Here is a 20,161-nt window from a genome sequence, read left to right on the forward strand (position 1 = left end):
TGTTCCAGGTGAGTGACAACTATCTGGACTAAGATTATTGAGGAAGAATGCAGTAATTTAAGTAGCAGTAAGTACTGCTAAGCAATGAAAAATAAATATGAATCCCACACAAGCCTTGACTTTAAAAGGGTCTAGAGTGGCACTGATCAAAGTACTGGTCAGCAGCCACATGTGACTATTTAAATTTAATCAGATAAAATTTAAAATCCAACTCTTCAGTCCTACTATACGCGTTTTGAGTGCACGATAGCCACATGTGGACATACAAGACAGCAGAGAACATTTCCATCATGACAGAAAGTTTGACTGAACGACATTGGTCTGGAGGGAAGGGATGGATATCAACAAAAACTATAATATAGTAAGTCAAATGATACAAGTATACCCTGAGATACACTATGAAAGCACAAAGTAGAAGCACCTGAGCAGGCCTTGGAAAGAGGTTAAGGAATGCTTCCTGAGATAAGTGAGCTAAGTCTAAAAGGTATGGATGGGTTGAGGACAAGGGAAAGAATTCCTAATTCAGGCAGCAGGAAAAGAATGAGCAAAAAGACAAGTCAAACTTGGAAAATGTTTGAAAGAAAGTAACAGGACAGCAACTGCTTCACTGTACAGTATAAAAAATTAGACTACAACGATGAGGATGCTATTCTACACAGACAAAATAAATATTCAATAAAACTTCAATACAGAAAGAATGAATTCTTTTTAAAAACAACCTTAGTAACCAGACCTCTCCAAATTTAGCTTAAATTCCACAGGATAATGGCATATACTTCACGAAGAAGTAATAATTCATGTTCTATTTCACAACGATTCCATGTCTGAGTCAAAATGAGAATGACTCATATCAATTATTAAATTGCCTTCAGCAAGTTACATTTAACTTTGATCTGAGGACCTGCACCAAAAAGCCAGAAGTCACAATGCTGTTTGGACAACTGGTAAAATAATTTAATATTGCTTATCAATTTTATATTTGCCCCTTATCCATTCACCCTCATGTGTTCCCAAACAACTTTAAGACATTCACCTCTCTCCTTAATGCACCTATCCCTAAGATTCACTCTTAGCTTATAACCTTATCACATGGACCTATCAACATTTGCATTTATATACTCTGCCTTACCACCTATTACCATAGAATATCCATGCTCCTATTGAGAGCTGATCCTTCCACATATAACTAAATCTCTTTCCCTCTTGCCTCTTCAGAGGCAATGTCCCTCTCTCTCTCTCTCTCCTTCTCCCTCCCTCTTCCTCCTCCTCTCCCTGTCTCTCTCCAGAAACCGTTAATGATTTACTAAGGATTCATTCCTATCACCATATGTCCTTATAATTTTTTTTAATCACTAAAAAAAAATTCTTTGACCCCACTTCCCAATCACTACCTACCTATTGCCCCATTTCTCTGTTCCCCTTTATAGGAAAATTCTTCACTATCCCCACTTCTTCTATTCTCCCTTAAAATCACTCCATCAGAATATCTCCATTGGAATCTCATCTCAATGCTCTATTCTTGTCTATATCACAATAGCTCTACTTTGTTAACTCCAATGATAAATTGTTAGTCTTTATGTTTCTTGACCTAGCAGTATACACAACTGACCACTCTCTATTAAATTTTCTTCAAAAAAAATAATAAATAAAACAAAAATAAATAAAAAATAAACTTTCTTCATCTGATTTCCTACCCCACTGGTTGCTCCTTCTCAGGCTCCTCCTTTCTCCAACCTTGGCTCACTGTTTTCCTATCTACACTCATTCCCTTGATGACCACATCAGTTTCATAGCTTCAAATACCATCCAAATCCCAAATTCAGGGCTGGGTAACTGCTATAATAAATACACCCAAAAGGTATAAGAACTCAAATACAATGTAAACTTATTTCTTATCCATCTAATAATACTAGGTTGTTGAACAGGTTAGCAAAGTGGTCCTTATCCATACAGTATTCAGACACCTAGGCTAATGGACAACCTACCATTTACAATATATGGCTTCCAACTTACCTTTAGGATCATCTCAGTGCAGCCAACCAGAAGGGAAAAAACAGGATGGAGGGTGTTTGTATGGACCAGACCTAGAATTAGTGTATATCACATGTGTTCATATTACATTAGCCAGAACTTAATCATATAACCACACCTAACTACAAGGGAGAAATGTCTAAGTACATACTCAAGAAGAAAGTAAGACATAGATACGGTGAACAGTCTCTGTCACTGGGCCTCACTCCCAAACTCCAGACTCATAACTGCATACTCAACATCTTTGACATCTAATAGGTATTTCAAACATGCCCCAAACTGAATTTTTATTTATTTATTATTTTTATTTTTAGGAGAGAGAGAGTACACGAGCAGGGGAGAAAGGGAGGAGAGAGAGAATCCCAAGCAGGCTCCATGTTCAGCACAGAGCCCGAGACCGGGCTCCATCCCATGACCCCAGGATCATGACCGGAACTGAAATCAAAAGTCGAATGCTCAACCAACTGAGCCACCGAGGCACCCCTGGGTGGCTGAATTCTTAATATGTGCCCTCCCCTTCCCCCTTGACACCTCTCTTGCACACCTCACATTCAACCTGTCAATGAATCCTGTTGGCTCTACTTTAAAAACATCTAAAATTTGGGGCACCTGGGTGGCTCAGTCAGTTAAGCATCCAACTTCTGCTCAGGTCATGATGTCACGGTTTGTGAGTTTGAGCCTCATGTCAGGCTCTGTGTTGACAGCTCAGAGCCTGGAACCTGCTTGGGATTCTGTGTCTCCCTCTCTGTCTGCCCCTCCCCCACTCTCACACTCTGTTCTCAAAAGTGAATAAATGTTAAAAAAAATTTTTTTAATAAATAAAAATAAAAACATCTAAAATCTGATCATTTCTATATACCTCTACTGCTACCATTCTGGTCTAGACCATTGTCTAGATAATTCCAAGAGCCTCCTCTCTGGTCTCCCTACATCTACCCTTGCCTCTTTACAGTCTATTCTCTACATAGCAACCAGAACCTTTTTGTTAAAAACATGTGGCTCAGTTTTGACTGCTTAAACTTTGAATGGCTACCCATTTCACCTAAAGCAAAAATCAATGGCCTTTGGTCATGCTTCTGTTCCCACTCTTACCCCAACACCTCTTAGATTCCACCTTTTACTACTTGCCTCCCTTCTTTAAATTTAAAAAATTTCTTTAGAGATAGATCACATGGGCAAACAGTAGAGATGGGGAGAGGGAAGAGGAAAAGAGAAAGAATCTCAAGCAGGCTTCACACCTAGTGTGCAGCCCCATATGGGGTTCAATCCCACGAGCCTGGGATCACTACCTGAGCCGAAATGAAGAGTCCAACGCTCAACTGACTGCGCTACCCAGGCACCCCTCAGCTCCCTTCTTTAAGCCACTCCAGCAACTTTGACCCTCTTGCTATTTCTCGAATAGGCAAGGCACATCCTGACTCAGAACCTTTGAATTTGATTCTTCTGTCTGAAATGCTCTTCTTTTACCTCTTGAAATCTTTGCTCAATGTCAGCCCTCTCAACTAAGGCCCTAACCTAATTTCCCTATTTGATTTTTATTTTTTTAAGATATTTATTTATTTATTTTGAGAGAGAATGCAAAACAGAGTAAGAAAGAAAGAGAGAGACAGAGAGAGAGTGAGCGGGACAGGGGCAGAGAAGGAGGGAGAGAGAACCCCAAGCAGGCTCCCCACCATCAGTGCAGAGCCCAATATGGGGCTCAAACTCACAAACCATGAGATCGTGACATGAGCTGAAGCTGGACGCTTACTCAACTGAGCCATCCAGGTGCCCCTAATTTGTCTATTTTAAATTGCAACCTACCCCCCAAAATTTGCCCTGTTCTGTTTTGATTTTTCCACACAACTTATTACCTTCAAACATACTATGTAATTTTCTTTTTGTGTGTCTATCTGTCCCTCCCCCACTATATACACATACCTCTACCAGAATGTAAGCTAGATGAGGGCAGAGATCTTTGTTTTGTTTTCTAATGTACTCCTAAGCACCGAGATTACTACCCAGCATATTGTAGGCACTCAAATATTTATTTACTGAATACTTGAATAATGGCCTATGAAACGACTTACTACCAGTCATCAATGTAATTTTAAAAAGATGACAAGTAAGGTGCACCTGGGTGGCTCAGTCAGATAAGCGTCCGACTTCGGCTCAGGTCATGATCTCACAGTTCACGGGGTTGAGCCCCAAACTGGGCTCTGACAGCTCAGAGCCCTGGAGCCTGCTTCGAATTCTGTCTGTCTGTCTCTCTCTCTCTCTCTCTGCCCCTCCCCAACTTGCACCCTGTCTCTCAAAAATAAATAAGCGTTAAAAAATTTGTTTTTAGGGGCGCCTGGGTGGCTCAGTCGGTTGGGCGTCCGACTTCGGCTCAGGTCATGATCTCGTGGTCCGTGAGTTCGAGCCCCGCGTCGGGCTCTGTGCTGACAGCTCAGAGCCTGGAGCCTGTTTCAGATTCTGTGTCTCCCTCTCTCTGTCTGACCTTCCCCCATTCATGCTCTATCTCTCTCTCGGTCTCAAAAATGAATAAACGTTAAAAAAAAATTTTTTAAATAATAGTTTTTAAAAGAAAGAGGACAAGGAATATGGTGGACCATAGCTTTAAAAATGTTAAAACACAAGTCTTAATGCTTACCATTTTTCCAATAAAGTCATGAGACACAGTCTGTGTACTATCATATTAACACATTTTACCTCTTTCCTAAGACATGCTTACCAAAAAATATAAGTATTTTGTCACTGTGTGTTTCTTTAACTCAGTAGTGGTTTAAAGATAACACTGAATGTAATCAACATTGAAACAGTCCTATTAGGTCAATCAACAACCTTATATTAAGAATTGCCAGGGGCGCCTGGGTGGCTCAGTTGGTTAAGCGGCCGACTTCGGCTCAGGTCATGATCTCACGGTCCATGAGTTCGAGCCCCGCGTCGGGCTTGTGCTGACAGCTCAGAGCCTGGAGCCTGTTTCAGATTCTGTGTCTCCCTCTCTCTGACCCTCCCCCGTTCATGCTCTGTCTCTCTCTGTCTCAAAAATAAATAAATGTTAAAAAAAAAAAATTAAAAAAAAAAAAAAAAAGAATTGCCAAAAGTCTGTAACATCTAAAGCCCTGAGCTAACTGTGTCACTGAACATCCTAAAAAATGCCATAAGTATTTCTGAAAGGAAAAATCTGAATATATTTATTTTTAATCTTGAAAATGAGCAGAAAAATAACATAACTATAATTTTGTGAGGGGTTTTACATGTCCACAATCTCATTTTATTCTCATACCACTATGATCCACTTACAAGTTCAGTGGCTATCACAGGGGACGGAGGGAAAAAGCAAATGCCGCCATTGATAAGCAAGCTGCATAGGAATGGGTAGGACACAGAACAGTTGCTAGAACTATTTAAACCTTTCTCTCAAAGAGTCATCCATGATAACCAATAACCAAAGTTTCCTTCATAAATATATACAGAAGCTTAAGTGTCAAACTCAAAGGCAGAAAAATCCTCTGCAACAGAGTTATCACAAAGTTACACTGAACTAAATGTTCATGCATAGTGAAACTAACTTCATATTGTGTAACTTAATATTAATATGAGAAGACACCTGCAGAAAGAAAATATGGGTGGAATATTTCAAATGTTAAAAACGTTAAAAGCGTACAAAAACTAAGGGGAAATGAACACTTTCAGTGGTTGTACAATAGGAACGTAACGACTACAATGAATTGTAACCTCTTCCCTGTCTGAAGTTCTGGCACCATTCCCATGGACATACAGTTATACAATTGTGTAAAAATGCAATTTTGAGGTATTTAGGAATAATTAATAGTACTTTACCTTTTTATTTATTTTTTTTATTTTTTAAGATTTTTTTTTTTTAACGTTTATTTATTTTTGGGACAGAGAGAGACAGAGCATGAATGGGGGAGGGGCAGAGAGAGAGGGAGACACAGAATTGGAAACAGGCTCCAGGCTCTGAGCCATCAGCCCAGAGCCCAACGCGGGGCTCGAACTCACGGACCGCAAGATGGTGACCTGGCTGAAGCCAGACGCTTAACCGACTGCGCCACCCAGGCGCCCCAGTACTTTACCTTTTTATATTAAAAAATTATAAAGGCAATAATTGTTTGGTATTGATAGGATACTTTTATGATGAATGGGAATGAAATTACCTTCATATAACATTACCAGAAATTATGCTAATAAGAACTCTAAAAATACAATACCTACATAAGACTCTTAAATTACAGGGGCACCTGGATGGCTCAGTGAGTTAAGTGTCCACCCTTGGTTCAGGTCATGATCTCACGGTTCATGAGTTCAAGCCCTGCATCAGGCTCTGTGCTGACAGGTCAGAGCCTGGAGCCTGCTTCAGAATCTGTGTCTCCTGTCTCTGCCCCTCTCCCACTCACACTCTGACTCTCTCTCTCTCTCTCTCTCTCTCTCTCTCTCTCTCAAAAATAAATATTAAAAAAATTTAAGACTCTTACATTAGTAATTGTTATGTTTTTCTTCCTTTAAGTTACAGAGAGATTTCTAAGTAGATGGTATAACTTTAAAAACAGAGAAAAAGGGGGCGCCTGGGTGGCTCAGTCAGTTAAACATCTGACTCTTGGTTTAGGCTTAGATCATGATCTCATGGTTCGTGAAATTGAGCCCCGCATCGAGATCTGTACTGACTGAGCATGGAGCCTGCTTGAGATTCTTCCTCTCTCTCTTTATGTGCCGCCACCCCACTGTCTTCTCTCAAAATAAATAAACTTCTCTGGTCTCTGTCTTCTCTCAAAATAAATAAACTTTTTAAAAAGAAAATAAAAATAAAAAAATAAAACAGAGGAAAAGAGATTAGACCCAGGCTGAGAATACAAAAAATTCAGGTTCTAATAAATATTTACAATATTACTGCTGGAGCTATTAATCCCCTTTAATGTTAAAAGTCCATCTATGAGACCAAACAAATTTATTTTGCAAAATAAATGTGATAATATAGAAAATGCAGTTTAGAAATTCTAACAGAGGAACGAACAAACCTAAGCAGCATTTTTAACTATTTATTTTTGGGGTCGCCTGGGTCGCTCCAGTCAGTTAGGTGTCTGACTTTGGCTCAGGTCATGATCTCACAGTTTAGTCAGTTTCAGCTCCCAGTTGGGTTCCGTGCTGACAGACTGGAGCCTGGAGTCTACTTAGGATTCTCTATCTCCCTCTCTCTCTCTCTGCCCTTCCTCTGCCCTTGCGCGCGCTCTCTCTCTCTCTCTCTCTCTCTCTCTCTAAGATAAAAAAATAAACATTTTTAGAAAATAAACTATTTCTTTTAAAAAAAATTTTTTTAATGTTTATTTTTTGAAAGAGAGAGACAGACAGAGAGAGCATGAGTAGGTAAGGGGCAGAAAGAGATGGAGAATCTGAAGCAGGCTCCAGGCTCTGAGCTGTCAGCACAGAGCTGGATGCGGGTCTCGAATTTGCAAGCATTGAGATCGTGACCTGAGCCAAAGTCAGACACTTAACCAACTGAGCCACCCAGGCACCCCTTAAACTATTTCAAAATTAAAAGCATCCTAAAATTTCATTTAAGCTATTCTAAAAATAGAAAGTCTTTTTTTTGATGTTATTAATTTAATGGTTATATATTTAAAAATATAAAATATAAAACATGAGTAGAGTATTTCTCAATGTAAACACAAAGTATCTTTTACAAAGGAAAAGCATTTTTTAAACACGCTAATTTTGAAACAACAGTTGAAAATGGTCTGCCAAAATGTTGAGTTTCTCTCTCCCTAGAAGAGCATTTTCCAAATTTGCAAGGTAGCCAAATACATCTGGAATAACACTCCTTACAATGTGAACAAAAGCCTGGGTACTATCTACCTTCCCACACAGCCCTGTACGAGTCAGGTATTCAAGACTTATGCTCTATGAACATGTTTGCTGATTTTTTGTTTAATACCTAGATGAAAAACACGACCAGAAATAGTTTATCTTGTAGGGACTTCCCCTAAGCTAAGCAATCACCAGTGTAATCAAAAAAAGATGAAGGATCATATGAGCCACAACGAGAAAGGTAGAAATATGACCAACAATCACCAAATGCTTATCCTTAGTACAAACAATTTAATGATGCCTTGAAGATTAATAAAGGTGCTAATTCTGGAACATCACAGAAAATGACATAGGTTTCAAATAGAAGAACTATTACAATGAAGATGGAGAATAACATAGTAGAAACTAATATCTTCCACTAGCTGACATTTTCAGTGACTTTTGTAGTGAATAAACATCTTAATATATTTTCACCCACACATATCTTCTTTACAGTTAATATTTTTGCAATATGGTAAAAAGGACATTATTGACTGCTTGTGCAACCCACTGAAACATCTCCTTCATTTCTTATAAAGAAATGAACTTTGAATGAAAGTTTTTCTTTACCTGCCATTTTTCATGAACCTCACCACCAAATAATTCAAGATAGGGGTGCACTAATTATAAATAGCAGTGAGTCTTTGGCTTTTGGGGGTAGAAAATACTGTTCAGAATAAGAAAATTATGGACCTTTTCCTTCTAAAAGTATAGTTAACACAGGAAATTCAAAAATCAAATTTTAAAGTTCTAAAAATCCAAGAATTGGTTCTACCTAATTTTAAGACTTAACTATAAAGCTACAGTCATCAAGATAGTGTGATATTGGCCAAAGAAAAGACATATAGGTCAATAAAACAGAGTTCAAAACTCACATATATGATCAATTGATTTCAATAAAGATGCTAAAGTAACTTGACAGAAAAAAGTTTCTTCAACAACTATGAAACAGGACATCCATATGAAAAAGAATGAACTTTAACCTCTACTTCACAACATACACAAAAATTAACTCCAAATGGATCACAGACCTATGATGTGTAACAGGTGAAACTGTAACATTTCTAGAACAAAAACATAGGAGAAAGTATCATGATCTTAAATTAGGCAAAAATTGACTAAACAGGGGTTCCTGGGTGGCTCAGCAAGTTAAGCATCAGACTTTGGCTCAGGTCATGATCTCACGGTTTGTGAATTCGAGCCCTGCACTAACGTTGCAGAGCCGGCTTGGGATTCTCTCTCTCTCCCTCTCCCCACTCGCATGTGTGTGCACGCACTCTCTCTCTCTCTCCAAATAGATAAACTTTAAAAAAAAAAGGATTTACTGAATAGGACACAAAAAGCAGAAATCATAATAAGAAAAGATGATAAACTGAACTTCGTCAAAAATAAAACCTCTACTCTTCAAAAGACAATTAGGAAAATATAAAGAGAAGCCAGACTGGGAGGCATGTGCGAAACAGATATCTGATATAAAGGACTTGAATCCAGAATATAAATATAGCACTCTTACAACTCCACAAGAAGATAACTAAATAGAAAGATTTAAATGGGAGACTTCACTAAATATGTGGATAGTAAATAAGCACATAAACAGATATCCAACAACATTAGTTATTAGGAAAATACAAATTAAAATCACAATGAGCAACTACTATATATCTATCAGAATGGCTAAAACTAAGAAGACTGATAATACCAAATGCTGACAAGGATACAGAATAACTGGAATGCTCATTCACTGTGGGTAGCAATACAAAACGGTATGGCTAGTTTAGAAAATTTTGGCAGTTTCCTTTCTTTTGTTTCAATTCCAGTGTAGTTAACATACATTGTTGTTATTAGTTTCCAGTGTACAATATAGTGATTCAACAGTTCCATATATCACCCAGTGCTCATCAACATAAGTGTACTCTTAATCCCCTTCACCTAATTTCACCCATCCCCCTACCTCCCTCCCTCCTGATAACCATTTTATCTGTAGTTACAAGTCTATCTTTTGGTCTCTTTTTTCCCCTCCTTTGTTCATTTGTTTTATTTCTTAAATGCCACATAAGAGTGAAATCATATGGTGTTTGTCTTTGACTTATTTCATTTAGCACTATACTGTCTAGATCCATACATCATTGCAAATGGCAAGCTTTCATTCTTTTTATGGCTGAATAATGTTCCATTTTACACACACACACACACACACACACCACTTCTTTATCCATTCATCAGTGTATGGACACTTGGGCTGCTTCCATAATTTGGCTATTGTAAATAATATTGCAATAAACACAGGGGTGTATATATCCCTTCAAATTAGTGTTTTTATATTCTTTGGGTAAATACCAGTAGTGTGATTACTGGATCATAGGGTAGTTCTATTTTTAATTTTTTGAGAAACCTCTATACTGTTTTCCATCAGTGGCTGCACCAGTTTGCATTCCCACCAGCAGTGCACATCCTCACCAACACCTGGTTTTTCTTGAGTTTTTTATTTTAGCCATTCTGACAGGTGTGATATGATACCTGATTGGCTTCGATTTGCATTTCCCTGATGATGAGTGACATTGAGCATCTTTTCATGTGTCTGTTGGCCATCTGGATGTCTTCTTTGGAGATATGTCTGTTCATGTCCTCTGCCCATTTTTTAATTGAATTGGTAGTTTCTTATAAAGTTAAATATATACTTACCATACAACCCATCAACCCTGCTTCTAGGTCCTTACTCAAGAAAAATGAAAACCCACGTCCACACAAAAACCTGAACCCAAATATTTATGGCAACCTTTACTGCAATTGCTGAAAACCAAAAACAACCCTACTACCCCATCAACTGGTAAATGCAGAAGTTGTGGCATATCCACACAATAGACTACTACTAAATAATAAGCAAAAACTAATTGCTGATACATACAACCTGGGTGAATCTCAGATGTATCAAACTAAATCACAGAAGCCAAATACATAAAACCACATACTTTATCATTTCATTTATATAACTTTCCGGGAAAGTATATAGTTTTCTGGGAAAATAAGACTAGAGACCAGACCAGTGTCTGCCAGGAACTGAGGGTCAGCGAAGGGGACTGAATACAGAGGAACTAGGGAGCTTTTTGAGATGATGGAAATGTTCCGTATCTTGATTGTGGCAGTGGTTACATGACTATATACATTTGTCAAAACTCATCAAACTATATAGTTAAAATGGTACATTACAGTATAGTAAACTATATCCCAATAAACCCGACATTTTTTCAAAAAGCAATGATCAACTTTCTATAGACCTCTAACCCACACCTTCATTTCAGAACTTTTAATATGATATAGTCAGTCTCCCCTAGACCAGTAATTTGAAAACTCTGGCCCATGAACTAAATCTGGGCTATCACCTATTTTAATACACCCCACAAGAATAGTTTTTACATTTTTAAATGTTGAAAAAACTTGTAAGAATATTTCATGACACATGAAAATTATATGAAATTCAAATTCCATTGTCCGTAAGTTTTATTGGAACACAGGCTAATTCACTTACAGAGTCTATTAGCTGCTTTTGTGCTACAATGCCACTGTTGAATCTGTTGAGTTGTTTTGACAGAGACAGAGTAGTTAGGCCCACAGTGCATAAAATTTTACCATTTGACTTTTTACAAAAAATGTTTGCTGACCACTATCTTAGATACAAGTTGTTAAAATTTTCTACACAGATTATTACAATTGGGAAGATTTATGCCAGTACACATCTCTAAAATTTTCACAGCCATAAAAGCCTCTTTTTCAAGGAAACCAACATGCAAAGCAGATAACTGAAGAACTTCAAGAGTTAAAGTGTACAACTAAACAGAGCCTTTTCGTAACTGCTGAAGAAGTTACACCACCCTTCAAAATGCCTGTTACAACCAATTTGTTATCAATCTAGTAAACTGATTTATGCATAGCATAAAAAAAGAGAACTGAGGGACGCCTGGGTGGCTTGACTGGATAAGCATCCGACTTCAGCTCAGGTCATGATCTCGTGGTTCCTGGGTTCAAGCCCTGTGTCAGGCTCTGTGCTGACAGCTCAGAGCCTGGATCCTACTTCGGATTCTGTGTGTGTGTGTGTGTGTGTGTGTGTGTGTGTGTGTGTCTGCCTCTCTCTCACCTGTACTCTGTCCCTCTCTTTCAAAAACAAACATTAAGAACAATTTTAAAAAAAGGAGAACTGAAAAGTACAGAAAAACAGAGTGCATCATATCTAATAAGGTTCCATTCACTATTTCTTTCACGAAGTATTTGAGTACTTCTGTGCCACATATTGTTGCAAAACGCAAAGATTAAAAAAAAACTGTACAAAACAGGGATACCTAGGTGGCTCAGTCAGTTAAGCATCTTGATTTCAGCTCAGATCACGATCTCAGGGTTGTAAGATCAAGCCTCATGTTGGGCTCCACACTGGGCATGGATCCTGCTTGAAATTCTCTCTGTCTCCCTCTCTCTGCCCCTCCCCCACACATTCTTTCTCTTTAAAAAAAAAAAAAGTTTAAAAAATGTACAAAACAGACAAAAACTGTTTCTCTCCTATGTATGTATTAGGGTAACTGAAAACTTGAATTTCTTACAGTGGTAGTTTTTTAAAAATTGTCTAGTGCTCTACAGTAATTTAAAAACTACCATCCTATGGTATATTTTTCCCAAAAGTGCTGTCAGTAACTGCAGCTATATTACAAGAATGAAAATGATGTTTCATTTGATGTTACAGAGCTTCCCAAAGACATAAAGTTAATTGAGTTCAGAGTAATTTTTATACTCTGTATCAAGTACATTCCCAGGATCCCGAAAGGAATGTTAAGTTACTGGGCATCAATTTCCCTTCGTATGCATAGTCTTGATAGAAGAAACAAGACTAATAGTTTTTTAAGCCCAAGAGAAAACATGGAAACCAAAATAATCTCAGAGGGTAGAGGGTAGAAAAAAAAATAATTGCTTAATGTTAGGGTGTAGGCTGTATTAAGAGTTTCTTTCTTCTACCATGCTAATTATGTATGATAGTAAATTAGGTTGGTAGCCAAAAGAAACTAAAAAATAAAAACTACCTCCCAGAACACATCAATGCCTCCAGCAAATATTTAACGAAGGAACGATACAAATGAGACTACCTTTTTGGTTCTTTTATTATCTGTAACATTATGTCTACAAAAGCAGTAGACATAATTGAGAAGTCAGTTCTCTATTGCTGATCCTGACCTCACAGAATAACCAATGTAGAACAGATGAAGGGAATGAGTAAAGGACTTAATTCAACTTCCGAGGAAGATGAAATCCAGTAAGAGCTACTGACAATAAAAGCTTATTTAAAAAAAAAAATTTAATGTTTATTTTATTCATTTCTGAGACAGAGACAGAGCATGAGCGGGGGAGGGGCAGAGAGACAGGGAGACACAGAATCTGAAGCAGGCCCCAGGCTCTGAGCTGTCAGCACAGAGCCTAATGCAGGGCCTGAACTCACGAACCGTGAGATCATGACCTGAGCCTAAGTCGGTCGCTCAACCGACTGAGCCACCCAGGTGCGCCAATAAAAGCTTATTTTAATGACAATTTGAGGCAGAAATATAGGAAGCATAGCAACATACTGCATTTCCTAGAACAAGGGAATTGTGACACAAAATGTTCACACTAAGAACTCAGCTAAATTAATACCAAGATGTCAAAGGAAATATGCACTTTTCAATTCTAAAGGAGAATACAACTTTATGATTGGGAGAAAAGGAAAAAGGAAGAATTCTAAGCAGCTGCCACATTTAACAAAGTAAGCATCAGGTCACAGAAAAGCCTAAAAAAAACAATATAGCCTGCTCCTTCCCTCTCTCCCCCACCACTCAGAGAACATAGGTTTCCAGGTGTTAGATCAGCTTCCTATTCATCCTTATCAGGAAAGCAAAGGACAGGCAACTGGAAAAAAAGTCAAACCTCTCTCTAGCTTGTTATCCTAATATAATTTTTCTGGCCTATTATCCAAACAAGATTAAATCAAGTTTGCTTCGAGTTTACTACATTCAAAGATTCAAGCATCAGGAACCAACATTCCTTTCTTATCGGTTTACTGACAAATGATTCCTTTAACAGCCAGCATATGTAAGTGACTGATTATCAGATAGTTTTCTAAATAAAAGTAGATGCCTAAAGGAGGGAAGGAGAGAAAGAGTACAGAAAGGGACCACTAGAAATATTAAAGACAAAAACAGCTATCTTATAGTTATGCCTAACAGGCATGTTTTGGCCACCTTCAAAAACACCTAGACAAGTATTAGCAGCAATACCAGAACTATACAAGGACGCAGTACCCTGATGGGACTATCTCTGGTTTTTCGTGGTTTATAAATATGTGTTTTAATACAGTGAACCACATTATAAAGATTCTATCCCAGAATACTGCTTAGTCAATGCATTATTATAATTACATAGCTTAACTAAGGCAGGCAATAAGTAATCATGAAAACAATATAATTTTAATTGTAATGAATTATAAGAAGCTCCTTCTACAGAAACACTACAGAAGAACTGTTAACAAATATCATACCCTAATATAACACGTTTTTCAAATAAATGTATTCATTATACTATTTAGTCACAATATCCCAATATTATACCATATAGTCATAGAAAGAAACATCAGGGAAATATAAATGGTCAGAAATAAAGGTTTAATACCACAAGTAGAAGCACATTCATTTCATAAATATTTAATAAGATCCTGTTATTTCTAGAATATTCTACCTTGAGGTCTACAAATACAAATACAGGACAAAAAAATTTGTTCACTTCCCAACATACATCAAAAACTAAAATCTACATTCTATGTTCAAGATGTTTGATAACAAGTAGTAAAAAAAATCTTTAATATCCAAAAAAAATTAGTTTTTTTAAAAAAATCATAGTATTACCTAATGAAACGTAAAACATTTTGCTACATTAAGTTTAAAATATTAAAACCACATATACTATATCATACAAGCATTAAAAAAGTTCTGGATATAACCAAAATGTTTACACTTTTATATCCTAGTGACATAATTAGATTTTTTTTTTTTTTTACTTACAGCTTTGTAATTTTTCAATAACGAATGTGTTTTCCCTCTGTAGTCAGAAATTTTTTAATACACCTGAAAGCTGAAATTTCCCTCTAAGAAACTTAAAAAAAAAAAAAAAACCCTCTATTTTAATGTCAGGCAAGGGAATTCTTTAGAATGTGTCATTTTACACAAGCACAACTTTTCATTTCTTTCCATGCACTTGGCAAGTCTACCTCTTTAAGTGCACATAAGGAAGATAGTTCAATTAAAAGACCACACACAGTACATTTCGGTTTTCACTGAATTAACAATACCAACTTCAAATTTTAAAGTATTTCTTAGGGGAATTTATTCTGCCATCCATAACATTGATATCTATATTCAAAAGAGATTCACTTTCAATCATTTATTCTCCATTCAAACACCTTTTATATCAGCTCTTATAAGAAATTACAGAGATAAAACTATTCATCAGTAAACATTAAAACCTGAGTGGAGGACGCAGCACACAACACTTCTAACTAATTAAATTTAGTTACGAGAGTCAGAGGAGTATCCTTGTAGTTTTAGGAGATACCAATACGTTTTCTAATTATTGGCAATTTAAACTTAAATTCATTAGCCTAGTGATTCTCAATCATTAACACATGAGAACGGCACAGGAAGTGTGCCAAATACAGAAACTTATGGCGCTAGCTCTCACCTACAGAATCAGAATCTTCAGAGGGTTGAGCTCAAACAATCCGGCCCTTTCCAATTAGATAGCGGAGATTATACATAACAAAAGACTTCTCTATATCATTGCAAACTGTTCTACTAAGTCTTAAAGTTCTCAGTATAAACAATGTTATGGTCAGAGAATTACAATTTCATGACCCATACCCAATAATTTGTCCATTCTTCCATTCTGTAATAGTCTTCAAAGTTAGAATTCAACAAAACCACACATACACTACAGAGTAAAGGGAGCCTGGAGGCACCTGTGCCTGGTAAGACAAAGGCATATCCGATTCATGGAAAAAATAGACAGCAGATGTGACCCCTAGTATTTATCCATTAAAAACAATGTATCCTAAAAATAAATTTCCATGTCAACGGAACAAAGCTGTTTATAAATAAGAAGGAATGTGGAGGTGCAGGGAAGACAAGAGGAAGCTTCAGAGAGTTAAGAACCAAAAGTCAGGAAACAAGGCCGAATGAATGGTTAACTGGGGACAAGGAAATCAGAATAAACTAGGAAATGGAAGAAGGAAAAGAGCTATCCTTAGAATACAAGAAGTTGGTGAAAATGAACAGATGTTAGAGGAAACTGATCTGAGCAAAAATGCAAAGTAAAAATTAAGTGGAAAGTGGTGCAATTTAATGAAGAAGAAAACATATGAGAACTTTAGACCAGATGATGGCATAGAACACATCATGGGCATAGATGGAGGAGGTAGAGGAGACTGAAAAACAATTATAATTGTGAACAAACTAATACTAGAGCAAGCATATGGGGTGAATTTCCAAAGTAAAGATGATGAAGCAGGAAAGAAGCATTGCATACATAGAAGAAAGAGTGAGACATTATGAGAATTGGGAAACAAAATGTAAACAGTACGGAAGGAAAGAGAACTTTGAGCAAAGTCAAGAGAATTAAATCACATAATCTAATCAATAACTACAAAGCACAGTTATTATACTAATATCTCATTATCTGCAAAGTATAATAAAGTGTATTACTCTATATAATACAATACCAGATAGTAAATGGAGTAAGTTTTCCTTGAAAACCAAATGTAAATAATCTGACAAGGTGATAATAGGCTAAATAATGAAAAAAAAAAAAAAAAAAAAAAAAAACAGGCTGAGAGAAGCAGAAGCCAAGCAGGAAAAAAATGAAAGGAAAAAACTGGGACAAAAAGGAGGACAACAGAAAGAAATCAATCAAATCTATTTAAAAACGGGTAGGAAAAAATAAAGAGGTATGAACGCACAATGGAAGACTAGCCAAAAAGTGCCAGTAGTTCAAGTGAAACCTGATGGAATCCTGACAGCTTCGGGATTCAGAAGGGAAGGAGCTCCAAAGCGTCCAAACGGATTTATGAAGATAATAGATAACAATGCTAGGGAGCAGTAGAATGATCCAGAGGGCCTAAAGAGAACTAGGGTAAGAGAAGTGCAAAAATGGTCTTAAGTAGATACTGAGGCTACAAGGCTGGCAGGTCCGACAACCGGCAAAAGAGCGGAGCGGCCGATGGGAATGGGATGGGGGGTGGAAGGGTTACCACTCAGCGACAGAGCACAGGCAAACATAAGAACTGGGGCCCTGACACCGGGATGGAGAGGAGAGCGGAAACAGTGGGATTTAAGATTGAAAAAAGTAAAAATTAAATCAAAACCATCTGCTGGGTAAAACAGGTGAAAAGAAATCCCCAAACAAGTAGAAAAGTGGAGGCGAGGGCAGAGGCCTGAAAAGGGAGACATCAGGGAGAGTGGAGGGGAACGATGCGCCCCATCACCACCCCCCCCCCCCCCCCGCCACGACCATGTAGTAATTACAATGGTAACTCAGGCTGGGGTCCCGGCCCCGGCTACTAACCTACCTCTATCCACCTGGATGCCGCCCCCCTTCGCCGCCTCCCCCCCACCCCAAAATAACGAAAACATCGAAGAGATGAGAGCCTGGCTACCTTCAGCCAGCCGTGACCTTCTCAGACCAACCCTGAGTCTCGCCCCCTACTGATAGCCTCCCGTTCAGCCAATGCCGCCTGAATCCCCCAGACTGGGGTGCGAGCCAGGGAAACCCCCCCTGGGCCACTGTGTGTGTTTACGTAGCGAGGAGCTGCATGACGGAGAGGGACACCGCGGGGATGCCCATCTCCCACCCCGCAGAACCCAAAGGAGAAGGTGGCTCAGGGCACCAGAGCCCCCACCGTCACCTCTTTCCCCCCAAAAACACCAGCCAGCCGAGCCCAGAGACCTGAGGGGTGTAGGGTGCGCCGGCACTCACCTCCTCGGGAATGGCAGGGTCCGCAGCCGAAGAGGCCGCGGCGCCGGCTTCGGGCTCCATGTCCCCGTTGAACAGAGCCTGGCCCTGCTCCGCGCCACCGCCGCCGCCGCCGCCGCTCAGCGCCGCCATCTTATAACCGAGAGCCGGGGCCCGAGCGACCGCTGCTGGGCGGGGAGGGGGAAGAGAGGCGGAGGGCGGGGGGAGGCGGAGGCGGAGGGCGGGGGGCGGCGGGGAGGGACGGCCCGGGCGGCGCCGGCGGCGGGAGGGCCCCTGGGCCACCTCAGGAACCGGCCCGCGGCCCCCGGCGCAGCCGAGCCTGAGGGGATTGGGGGAAGGATGCTAGGCGGGGGGCGGGGGAAGGGGGCGGAGACGACTAGAAGTCGCCGCGGCAACGGCGTCACCCGCGTCACCCGCGTGTCACGGCCGTGACGTCACCGGGGTGCGTGACGTAATCCTAGGAGCGCCCTCGCGCAGTCTTCTGGGGAGGGTTCTTTCCTTTCGTGCCCACCCTCGCGCGTGCACGTTTCCTCCGCTCTGCCGTTTCCATGGCTCCGATTTCCTACTTCGTTCTCTTCCCTGTGCTAAACCTGTGCCGTAATGTGGGATTTACTAGAAGAGCATGGGTGGTGTTCGAGAAGTTGAAATCCTAGAGGGAGAAAGATGGGGAAGCCCATACTGCTTGTGTTTTTTCCATTACAGCGAGTGTCTCTGTCGTTAAAATAAGACTTGAAACCTCCAGGGGGAAACATCTGAGCGAATTTGATAGAAATATATTTAGGAACAGCTAAATTATCAGAATGATTTTTGTATCCGTTTCATTAAAGGATCTGGCCTGTTAAAGTAGGTCTAAATGGAAGTCTAAAAGCTTTTCCCCATTATTGAGGAATAAAACGTTTTCTTTAAGTGTGTTTTTCGTTTTGCAGATTCATTCAGCAAATGTAAGTGGAAAACTTGTCGTGTGCAAGGGCCTGCACAAGGCACAGCATTCCAGTCATCTGAAGCATCAAAACTTAAATGATTTTTATTTTCAAGAAAATCATTGAGAACATTTTAAATACTTCATGCCTTTCGTGAATAGAATATTCTAAGACATTATCTGTAAAAAGTATGCATGAAAATAAGAGTTAAATTCCCTTTGTGAGGGCCAATTACAGAATGAAATTAAAGACACCCAATTCGTTACTAAAAGTACATTTATTTTAAAGGAAAGGGAATATGCCCTGGGGGGGTGGGGTGCGGAATAAGGAATGGAGAAATAGGAGTGAGAAACACAGTGGAAGATACTGTGGCCTACTGATGGTGTACAGTTTTAATCACCAAAGTAACCAAGCCATCAAGTCATGAGAAGCATTGAGTGAACTACATTTCTTTACTTCCCATGAGGAGGAAATTCACCAGTGACCTCCTTATAGTATTCACCATGATTAAAGAGATGGAAAGCTGTCCTACTGACTTCTGAAGCTGAATGTCTGCATACCGATAGAGTCACTATGAGCCCAGGAACTGATCCTTAGTCCAAAGGTAAGGCGTTGTGTGTGAGGCTGCTTGATTAATCAGAATACTAATATTCCTTTACAATGCAAAATGCAGCCTATCAAGTGAGTGTGGTAGGTTTGTTAGCTTCCTTGTGCTTTCCCTTCCAAGTGGAAAAGTCTGTTTGAGGAACTAAATAAATCAAAAGTGGCTTGGCAAAAGTAGAGTAAATGAAGACTGTCCTAAGAGATTATGTCATCAAGCTATACTAGTCTGAAGTGCCCTTCTGTACTCCAAGGACATACTTCTAAACAGAGTAAAATTGCACCATTAGCCAGTCATGGCACCTTTTACCCTTAGTTTTATCAAAAACACAACTTGCAGCATTATTTATTCTTTAACAGTCCTATTTCATTTTCTAATCAGACCCTTAAAAAATTATATCATTATAACACTTCCTCATAACATTCAAAGTTCTAAGATTTGTTTTCCTTGGTTCTATTTTAAATTATAGCCTTCTTTATCAGCAACAACCTGTAGATCATCTCTTACATAGTTATTTCTTCACAGGATGATTGATCTCGTCCATTTAATATTTATTCTTGTTAGCCTCTATTCACTCAACATTTTCTGACTTTGTCTTTAAATCTGGATATATCTTATTTGATTTCCCTAGGCCATTCTAAAGCCCCACAGGATCCAGATGGGAGAATATAGAGGAAGCATAAACTTTGTAGAGTACAAAGATCAGTATCAGCATGCCATATCTTAACTATATATA

General features: G+C 38.9%; 1 protein-coding gene across 4 annotated transcripts in view; it reads right to left on the reverse strand.

Moving 5' to 3' along the window:
* The window catches only part of BRAF (B-Raf proto-oncogene, serine/threonine kinase), a 173,002-nt gene extending 154,724 nt beyond the window's left edge, over positions 1-18,278 (reverse strand). For 2 of the 4 annotated variants that reach the window (XM_043589723.1, XM_043589721.1), the window contains exon 1: positions 17,908-18,278. In XM_043589723.1, coding sequence (XP_043445658.1) covers positions 17,908-18,036 — 129 coding nt within the window. In that variant the 5' untranslated portion in view covers positions 18,037-18,278. The remainder of the gene's footprint in view (positions 1-17,907) is intronic. The other 2 variants (XM_043589724.1, XM_043589722.1) reach the window with 2 other exon arrangements.
* Between the last annotated feature and the right edge of the window lie 1,883 nt (positions 18,279-20,161).

The sequence above is a fragment of the Prionailurus bengalensis genome, chromosome A2 (assembly GCF_016509475.1).
Source record: "Prionailurus bengalensis isolate Pbe53 chromosome A2, Fcat_Pben_1.1_paternal_pri, whole genome shotgun sequence".
NCBI lineage: Eukaryota > Metazoa > Chordata > Mammalia > Carnivora > Felidae > Prionailurus > Prionailurus bengalensis.